This window comes from Juglans regia, chromosome 3, assembly GCF_001411555.2.
Source record: "Juglans regia cultivar Chandler chromosome 3, Walnut 2.0, whole genome shotgun sequence".
In the NCBI taxonomy this organism is placed as follows: domain Eukaryota; kingdom Viridiplantae; phylum Streptophyta; class Magnoliopsida; order Fagales; family Juglandaceae; genus Juglans; species Juglans regia.
This window is the reverse complement of record NC_049903.1, coordinates 17,652,002-17,661,908: the sequence shown is the minus strand read 5'-3', so window position 1 is coordinate 17,661,908 and position 9,907 is coordinate 17,652,002. Positions and strand designations below refer to the sequence as shown.

Sequence of the window (9,907 nt, the reverse complement as noted above, 5' to 3'; positions counted from 1 at the left end):
CCGACAAGTCGGAGTCGGAGTCGGATCGGATAATATACATCGCGGAGTCGGAGTCGGAGGTCGGATTCGACCTCCGACAAAGTCGGAGTCGGAGTCGGAGTCTGGGCCCTCCGACTCCGAATAGGTCGGTGCTCAGCCCTAAAATCAATGCATCTCTTTATGTAAAAGGAAGACATCAAAATTTTCTGGTAATCTGGCATAGGGTGTAGTGCAAAATGTTGATTCACATTGTATACCCATCCAGTGGGATTTCCCCAATAAAATCTGGGAAAATCAAGCTTAATAGAGTGAAACTGCATCCCCCTTGAAGCCCCAAAGCCTTAATGTAATTCTTCTTCATTGTTTCTGCTATGAGGGTGACATGAGTGGGTGTGTGTCCATTCAAGATTTCTATTAATAGATCCATTTTTTTTAGCAAGATCATCCAAAGATTTCTGGTGACTTTCGACTCTTTGTTTTTGCAGGTCTCTGTGTTGCCTCATTCCAAGCACCAGTTTCTCCAACTCCGTATACCTTGTGTCATCCGCCATTGTTGCTTCTATACGTCTAGGATCCAACTGCTCTGATACCAATTGAACCCAATTGATAATTTCAATTAAAAAAGAAGAAGAAGAGATTGTAATGGGAGATGAGATCTGATCGTTTGAGGAACCAGAAACCTTCAATTTCGGCAAATGCCTTTGTGTAATTCATTCATAGCAAATACTGGAACATTCTATTGGTACTAATATCCCATGCATAACTGAATTATCGAGAAATGATAGTAATGCCATTAATGGGCTGAAATACTACATATATACTAAGGGGCTAAATTAACTAAAATAACCTCATAACATAGGCCCACATCTGAAGTAAACCTAGGCCACTCGACCCTGACCCACGACAACAACACAACACAAGTAAAAAATCAACTAGGTCTTTAAAGTTATCCCTTCAACTCCATGCTGACAGCTTGAGATAGAGAGGGAGGAACCCTACATCATAACATACCTTTTGTAGAAACTTAAAGGCAACTGTGATTGGTTATGAGGCAAATTCAATACCACCAAGATTGACACAATTAGACAAGATACTGTTCATCTTCCTTCTCCAATAATATTAGTGATCATCGATTTGGTGACATTCATAGGTGAGGGTGTTGGATTAGTCGGGCTCACATCAATTGTGTTGCCATCTCGGTTTTTCTGCTGTCTCTTAGTACTACTCGAGGTAGTTAACATGGTGTCACCTTCATCTAAAAAGTTGCTTGTGATGTCTTTGAAATCCAAGTCTGTTAAATAACTTGGCTTTGTTGTAACAGTGCCCACTTCAATATCTCCAGCAAGCATGGCAACAACACGTGACATGGGGGGGCGCATCATTGGTGATGCCTGAGTGCACAAAAGAGCCACTCCTATCACTCTAGTTGCTTCATTTTCATCAAACTCCAATAATTTAGGATCCGCCAATTCCAAAGTTTGGTTATGTTCATGAAGAGTCCATGCCTAGAAAACATAATAGTGATTATCACAATAAGAAACGAATAAATATCAATTACATAGTAATTTGAGAGAGAGAGAGAGAGAGAGAGAGAGAGAGAGAGAGATTCATTTCCAATACCCATTCAAGTAGATAAATCTTTTCAGTATCCAAGCTACTGTCTGAGTTTGCCCTCCCACTAAGGATCTCCAGAGCAAAAACACCAAAACTGAAAACATCTGCCTTTTCTGTTAAGTGTCCACGCATTGCATACTCTGGAGCTAGATAGCCACTAAAAGAGTGAAAATGATATAAAAATAAATTGCTTAGTGAAGAACCCTAGACGATATCTCCATGACTGCTCAGTTTATCAGGAACAATAGGCTCACAAAAGAGAAAGTGTAATGACCAAATTAAAGAATATATGAACAAGTATGGTATAACTTTGACTTGGGGTCTAGTCAACAGATTATGTTGGCAAATTTTGTAGGCGTGGTTGGCACGACTAAAGGCTATGCTAACTACTTTTATTTATTTTTGTGTTTCTTGACATTAAGCTTCTGGGTAATTCTGATTATATTTCCTTGGGTTTAAGTGGCTGGATTATTTCCTCAATTTCTAAAATTTACCGGACATGGGCCGGCCATACTCGCCCAGGATCATATTTTAGTCATATTTTACTTTTAGCTTCTCTTTGTTGGATTATGGGAATTCTAGCATGAAATGTCAAAGAGGCTTCTGTTTGTAAGCCACTGTGAAGAAAATACATCCGCCACACAGTTAACAAGGCAGGATTTGATTTGCAAAAGAATTTAAAATCATACTCTCCTGCAAATCAAAATTCTGCCATGTCCGCAGTGTGGAGGATATGTCCTCTACGTTGACTTGCAAATATAGTTTTCAGCATAAGAACTAACACCCTAAACACTTAAAAAGGTGCTCACAATTTCAGAGAAGTACACAGACTAGTGTTGTTGCTCTCTTTCTTGCTTATTTCAAAGCCCAAACTATGCCCTCTCGGGCATCATAAAATAACCAACAAATACTCCCAACCCCCAATAAAATCTAACCTAGATATCCTAAAACCTAACTGCTAAAGTAGACAATTCCAACAAGCTCAAAGCTTTCTTTTTTTGAAAACCAAGGTTCAATACCTTTTCAATTCGTAAATATATATACTCACTTTTCTCGTGTTTAAAAGTTATAGTAACAATATCTTCCAATGTTATTGGCCACCATACAACAATTTGTTGGAACCTTAATAAATAACTAGTGTTGTCCAGCACCAGTCAGATTCTGCAGCGTCCTTTTCTTTTTTAAAAAAAAAACTCATGGAATTAAGACCAATGTGATAAGGCAATGGATCCAGCTAAAGTAGTCATTCTTATTCTCAATTCAATCTATTAGTAGCCTAGACATAATACTCCAAGCCCTTAAGTTTGTTTGTGATGGTTATATAATCATGCTTATAAGAAACTATTTTTCTTCTTCCTTCTCACATTTAGAAAGGAGTTGAAAGATATAGCTTACATGGTCCCAGCTACTCGGGTGCTGATGTGTGTTATCTTATCATCGTATAGCTTTGCCAATCCAAAATCTGAAATCTTGGGGCAAAGTTCTGCATCAAGCAAGATATTACTAGCCTTGACATCTCGATGTACGATTCTCGGCCTTGACTCCTCATGAAGATAAGCTAGGCCTCTTGCAGTTCCTATGCATATGCTGATCCGGGTAGGCCAATCAAGATTCAGGCCATTTTTTCCTGTATAAATAGCGGTTACCATCTTATAAAACTTAAACAGTTACAAAGTGGTGGTTAATATTCATAACCAAGAGTAATTTGGGGCAAAAAAATATATGTTAGCTACAATTTTCAACCACTAACTACAACTTATCATACACTTTGCATCCTAAACTACAAAGGTTTGAATTTGCACCCTACCAATAGTTTTCACTTTCTACCTTCTATTCAAATCTATCTGTTAAGATTGTGTTACGTTGCCAAACAAATTTAATTATTCACAGTTAGTGAGTAATGTGGATTGGCACAATCTTAATGGTCATATATTTGAATGGAAGGTCCAAAGGGAAACCTATTAAATAGTTTATGGTGCAACTAATTGTAGTTTAGGGTGCAAAATATATAATGGGTGGTATTTTATGGGTGAAAAGTGCAATTTCCCAAAACTTTATTGTTAATTAATTTCATCTGTGTATATTAAAAATCACTATAATTATCGTAGAGTCGAACTGCTTCAGATCACATGGAAATACTCCAGAATGTATAAAAAATGCCTACGATAGTTTAAAAATTTTGAACACCCTACAATGAAGGCTTATTCATCTTCAAATGGTTCAAAAATTTAATGAGATAACAATAAGACAATCAACACAAAGCAATGAAATAAGTATATATGATTAAAACTTTGGCCTGCATCCACGTTCAAAGCAAGAAATTTCACAATGAATTGATCGAGGTTACAACCTAACTCTCAAGAATTTCAATCATTAAACTCTAGATGATTCTGTGTTTCTCTCCAGGTTTAGCAAGAACACCACATCCGTCTCTGGAAATAAACCCAAAACTTGACCTGAATGAATCGAATCAAACTGTATAAAGTTCGGCAAGGCAAGAGCTTCATGACCCCACTAGTTATGAGGTGTATACATGACAAACGGGATTCAGTGCAAATGTTAGAACACAGTACGCTTCCAGCCATAGTATTGAATGATAGGTGGGTGACAAGATCTGAATATATGAATTAGTGTTGTCTTTTCCCACAAAACAAACTAGAAGGAGAAAGTTTGTATGTTAACAATTCAATGAAAGTAAAATACTTCTCCTTTATTGTGTATCGAAACCAATTTTAAGTGGCTTGTTCTTTTAAAAAGGTTGAAGACAGGTTCTCCTGAACTTTTGCAGGTGTTTATGGGCAAGAAAGTGATAGAGGGTATTCGTGGGAGGAGCTTACTAATATTTGTAGTTTTTAGTTCAAGGTAACTACTGCAAAGGTGGGATTTCAATCTCACTTGGTTTCTAAGTGAAAAATAGGGTGAAGCTCATGATTGTTTTGCCAAGGTGGATTTCTCGTACTTCATCTTTGAGAAGGATATCATGGACAACGGAGGGGAGGCCCTTTCATGTGGTCTATTAGCTGGGACACTTCTTGTTGGTTTGGAATTGATAGATTCCTTGCACAAACAGATTGGGAAGTGCACTTTCCTGATCTATATAAAAGGTTATCCCAACTTTGCTTGGAACATTTCCATGTTTTATTGACTGAGAAGGCATTCAAGGGGTAACATAAATGATTTTCAAAGCAATAGCTCTGCTCCTATTGAGTCATGTTTCCATTCAAGTGTTAAATGACTATAATTTAATATAGTTTGAAAGATCATGGAACTTTATTGGTTAGGAAACTTTGTTTGGTTAGGAACACTTAGTTTTCTTTCATTTGTTAAATTTCGTCTTCTTTCCTTTATATGTGATTTTTGAAGCAATAGTTTTCTTCTTGTTGGGCCAATTTTTTGTGTTAAATGATCTTAAATTTATTATAATTTGCAAGATCATGTAATTTTAAAAGTCAAGAAGAACATGTAGTCTTTCATCTATAACATTTGTCTTCTTTTCTCTATACATAATTCATTGCAATTAGTAATTTAAAAGAGCTAGTCAAACAACTTCACAATCAAGTTTTAAAAAAAATTTAAAATAAAATAGAACTAAAGACTAAACAATTTTTCCCATCGAATGTGTAGGTGCACAACTGGTTGTGGTTAAAAGTAGAAGATTTTGGTGATAGCATTAGACAGTGGTGGTTATCCTACCATTTCCAAAGAACTATAAGCTTTATCTTAGCTCACAAACTAAATGCTTTAAAGAATGTCCTAAGGGCTTGGAATGAGCAAGTCATTGGTAACATATAGCACTGGAGGAGTTACAAGGTCAGATTGGTATGGAAGAAGAGAGGGTACCATATGAAGAAGATAAGCTAAGAAAAACCTGTCAATCATTGATCTAGAAAGGGTCATTAAAATGGAGGAGTGGTCTTGGAGGTAAAAACCAAGGGCACTATGATTAAAAGAGGGCAATTGGTGTACAAAGTTGTTCCATCAAGTAGCTAACTGAGATTAGACATAACTATTGAGATTTGAAAGGGGAACAATGCTATTGAGATGCTTTTGGTAGATGGTTCAATCTCCTCTGATCAAAATGAGATTATAAATCATATTGTGAACAATCCTATTGAGATGCTTTTGGTTGATGGCTCAGTTTCCATTAGCGGTTTGCTTGGACGAGCTTGATGGATTAGCACTTGAGTCCATATATGAAGCAATGGTCACATTGGTTGAGAGACCATTTGAAGAGAGTTAGGTTCTCAATGTGGTAAAAAGTATGATTAGTGATAAAGCACCAAGACCAGGTGGTTTTGCAATGGTTTTCTTTAAGCTTGCTAGGTTGTGATCAAATAGTGTATGGGTATTCTGGGATTTTCATTGTGATAAATTGGTGTTGTATGTGCAGAAAGAGAGGGAAATTTGTAGGCCGCCTTTTTTTTATCAATAAACAAAATCTTATTGATCATAAGAATAGGGAAGAGCCCAAGTATAAGAGACATAAGAATAGGCAACCTTAACGCCATTGAGATTGCTAGTACCTTGTGGAATGTCGTTTTCGGTCAAGTTGGATTGGCAGGGGTTATGCCTAGAAGGATAGTGGGCCCTTTTTTATATGGCAGCCCACACATTGAAACAAAGTGGAAAATTGTCTCTGATCATATAGTGAGATGTATTTCATGTCTAACTTTCTATTTCTAGTCAGATGTTCCCTCTAGTACTATTTATTCTTTTGTGTTTTATTCAAAATTTTAGAATTCTGTTTCTATGGTAAAAAAAAAAAATGAGATGGTTATTTAGTATCATACCAAAGAGTGCTTGATCAAGACTTTTGTTCTCAAGATATTCATAAACGAGGAGACGCTTATCTCCTTCGATGCAGCATCCGTACAGTTTCACAAGATTGCGATGTTGTACAGCAGATATGGTAGCAATCTCAGCAATAAACTGACTCCTCCCCTGGTGAGATGCAACTGAAAGTTGCTTCACGGCCACTACCCTCCCATCAGAAAGCGTACCCTATAATGTACCACAGTTAGCAAAAGAAAAAAAGAAAAAAAACCCTCCTTTGGTGAAGAAAAGTTAGAATCACTTATTTATTTTTAATATTGAATCGTCATTGTGTATTAAATGGATATGTAGTATTAAGAAAGTTTACCTTGTAAACCGGTCCAAATCCTCCCTCTCCTAGCTTATTAGAAGGTATAAATTCTTCTGTGGCGGATCTGAGCTCAGCATAACTAAAAGTATTTGGTCTAGGACCAATACCAAGAAGCTCTGTAAAGTCAAGCAAGGATAGAGTAAGATATAAATTCTAGTATAAGATACAAAAAATAATATTTGTAGCACCCAAGAAGATTCAAAGACCAATATGTGGTTCACTTTAGCTTAATATTTAAAGAAGTTAGATATTGACTGGTACTTTTAGGAGATATCGGTGCCAATGCCATTATGAGGTTTTGTTAAAATAATAATTTCATACTTATCAAAACAAAAATGGTTTTGTTGAAATAACTTTTTTTGATCCGTAAATAAGAATTTTATTAATGAGAAATAATAGGCATAGCCCAAGTACACGGGATAGGCTTTGTTGAAAGAACTACAGTGCGCTTACCTTCCTCGTCATTGCTGTCTGATTTTCTTTTCATAAAACAAACTGCAACTATCAGCATTAAGCTAACAACTCCTACGGAGACAGAAATACCAACAACCAACCCTGTCCTGTTCTTCCCTTCTGAAGGACTTGGTGGAATCCAACTTACAGTAGGCTGGAAATCTGAGCAATAGAAGCCAATGATCAGTAGCAGTCAAAGGTAAAGAAGAACATTATGCCATTTGAAATTGAATCGAGACCTGTAAATCATTACAAATGGTACCTGAAACAGCGCGGAGGGCCGAAATCATTGGGCCATAGTGACCATGCACTGGTACGCAGCAGGTCCCTTTACCAGCCCAAAACAAATGAACTTCAAGGTAGTTCTCCGAGACAGTAGCATTGAAAACCTTTTCAAGTGCTCTTTCAACACCACCTGCCTCCTGTGATATGTCAAAGTCTTTCTGTCGGAGACTCCCCTAAAAAAGCAACAGAGAGGGCATAGTGATATATTCTATCTGAAAATAATGCACTGAAGGTTTAGCATGTAGAAACATTTTAGTGGTTCTACTTTAATGAGGGATAGTTTAGAGTTTTGCTTTATACAGTTCTTACCTGAATATAGATATCAAACACTCTCCTCCCTAGACTCTTCCATGTTTGTGAGCTTCGATCTCTAAAAACTGTTTCTGCAAATAGCATGCTTACAGTATAAGGTCCATTCTCAAGACCCAGGCCATAGTACCTAAGTGATCCAGGGGATATTCTTGATCTCTGGAAAAGCTCTGGCGTATTCGTCCTAGTTACTAGTGTCAAGGTAGTCTGTACATAAGATGGTTCAGTGCGGTCAAAGAACAACCCCACATTGCTCACTGCCCATTTGTCAAAACTGGTTACATAGAACGAAGCTGCACCAAGAGATGCATTTTCAGCCTCATACACTGTGCCATCAGCAGTTCTCATTGTTGTGCCACCGCATTTGATTGAGAAGTTTGCATCTGTAAGATTAAAAATGAAAGCATTTGTGTTGATGTATACATAGTAAACCGAGGGGGGGGGGGTCGACCCTCTAAGAACCGGATATAAGAAATCATTTCATTGACTGGGATACTCTTTTAAGATTAAAATAAATAATAAAAAACCTCATGTTCATGGTGGAGCCGAGATGATTGAAAATAATTCGAAGTGGTTCCAGTAAGGTTGTCCCTAGAGAAGGAACTAAATTTATCGGACTCAAGTTGGAAGTTGAAGGAATGCTATAACATATAGGCAAAACACTTAAAACTACTTTCTCAATAACGTGCTCCTCACTTCATTGTACATCTTCAGGCAGCAATGAGTATGTGGATAAATGTGTAATTTGAATCCCTTCCCATGTTCTTCTGAAGTTCCTTCATATCTCTTTTGCATTTTTTCATCCAAGCCCAATTTGGTTATAGACATGGTACAACTATATGCATTTTTTTTTCCCTCTCGTTTTCTCTCTCGCCTTCGTAAACAAATTGCCGCCTCTAGGAGTTTGCTCCGTTCGCTGGGGGGAGGAGGGTTGAAGCTTTGGCTTCACCCACCTCCCTCCCTTACCAGCCTTAGTCTCTGTTTAGGTTTTTCTTTCATTGGCTTTTATGTTAGCTTTTCACCGGTGGCACCGAAACTAGTCGATCTGCTGCTTTCCGGCAAGCAAAGTCCGACACGCGCCTCAGGCACCGATCTTCAAGATGGCAAAAGAAATCTGCCCATTCGAGTGGCGCGTAAACCTCACGCGTGGTCTATACCGTGAGCGAGTTTCACGCACCGCTACGCCTGCGGAAGCTTTCTGCTGCCATGCGCGGCACCGTCGGGATCAGCGGCGTCAGATCTTCCTGTTCCGTCCTTTCAACCCTCTCCAGGTGTGGCTCATGTACTGCACGCGCCACCACAGCCAGTGGTGGCCCCTAGCCGGCGATTCGTCTCAGTTTGGTTGCTACACTATGTTCCCGCTTTCCCTAATCGAAGATCAAGTGATAGTGGATGTGACAGTTCCTTCCAGCCTGTCCAGACCAACACGTTGCAGCACACCCCTTTGTACTGTGGCTTCTAGCTGCAGGTTAATAGTCTGTTCATTAGACTATTCAAAAACCGTCTTCAAGCGGTCTCCCCTTGTGGGAATTGGGTGGGAGTCAATTTTTTGACTCCGATCACCCCCTTTGTTTTCTTACTTTTGTGTTGTAATGTATATTGGCTTTGGGAAGACTGTAAGGGACTCCCACCCTACTGAACTTGTGTCTTGTATCCGTTAGTTTATCTATAAATGCTCATTGCTTACTTGCCGAGAAAAAAAAAAAAAAAAAGAGAAAAAAAAACTACAATAGAAATTCTTTTACTTTTTCCATGAGTTGGTGAAATTACCAAACAAAACAAGAAATCAGAGAACCAAAAAACTTACAACGTGGAGAATTCCTAAAGCACGGAAAGTTCTTCTGAAGACAAACCAACCCTGGCAAAGTACTGCAAGCACAGAAAATGATAGATGCTCAATCTAGACAGAAATTTTATCATCTGCAGGAGTAAAAAATTGCAGCTAATTTGGGCTGGTAGGGTTCTTGTTCTTAAAAGCAGTTTTTGTATGTCTTTAAAAACTATTTTCAGATAAATATTGTTGAAGACAGCTTATTCTCTTAGAATATCGATGCAATGTGTTCTATATTCTTTTCTTGTTTTGGAATTAGGATTGCTGGAATAAGTATGATGTATTTCTGAATC

At 38.0% G+C, this 9,907-nt stretch overlaps 1 protein-coding gene across 1 annotated transcript in view; it reads right to left on the bottom strand.

Moving 5' to 3' along the window:
• Positions 1–671: 671 nt before the first annotated feature.
• The window catches only part of LOC109021866 (probable LRR receptor-like serine/threonine-protein kinase At1g56130), a 30,811-nt gene continuing 21,575 nt past the window's right edge, over positions 672–9,907 (bottom strand). Inside the window, exons 16-24 of the mRNA XM_035688013.1 lie at positions 9,591–9,652; positions 7,784–8,166; positions 7,452–7,647; positions 7,190–7,351; positions 6,734–6,852; positions 6,384–6,594; positions 2,989–3,220; positions 1,600–1,750; positions 672–1,484 (exon numbers count right to left, since the gene is read on the bottom strand). Coding sequence (XP_035543906.1) covers positions 1,077–1,484; positions 1,600–1,750; positions 2,989–3,220; positions 6,384–6,594; positions 6,734–6,852; positions 7,190–7,351; positions 7,452–7,647; positions 7,784–8,166; positions 9,591–9,652 — 1,924 coding nt within the window. The 3' untranslated portion in view covers positions 672–1,076. The remainder of the gene's footprint in view (positions 1,485–1,599; positions 1,751–2,988; positions 3,221–6,383; positions 6,595–6,733; positions 6,853–7,189; positions 7,352–7,451; positions 7,648–7,783; positions 8,167–9,590; positions 9,653–9,907) is intronic.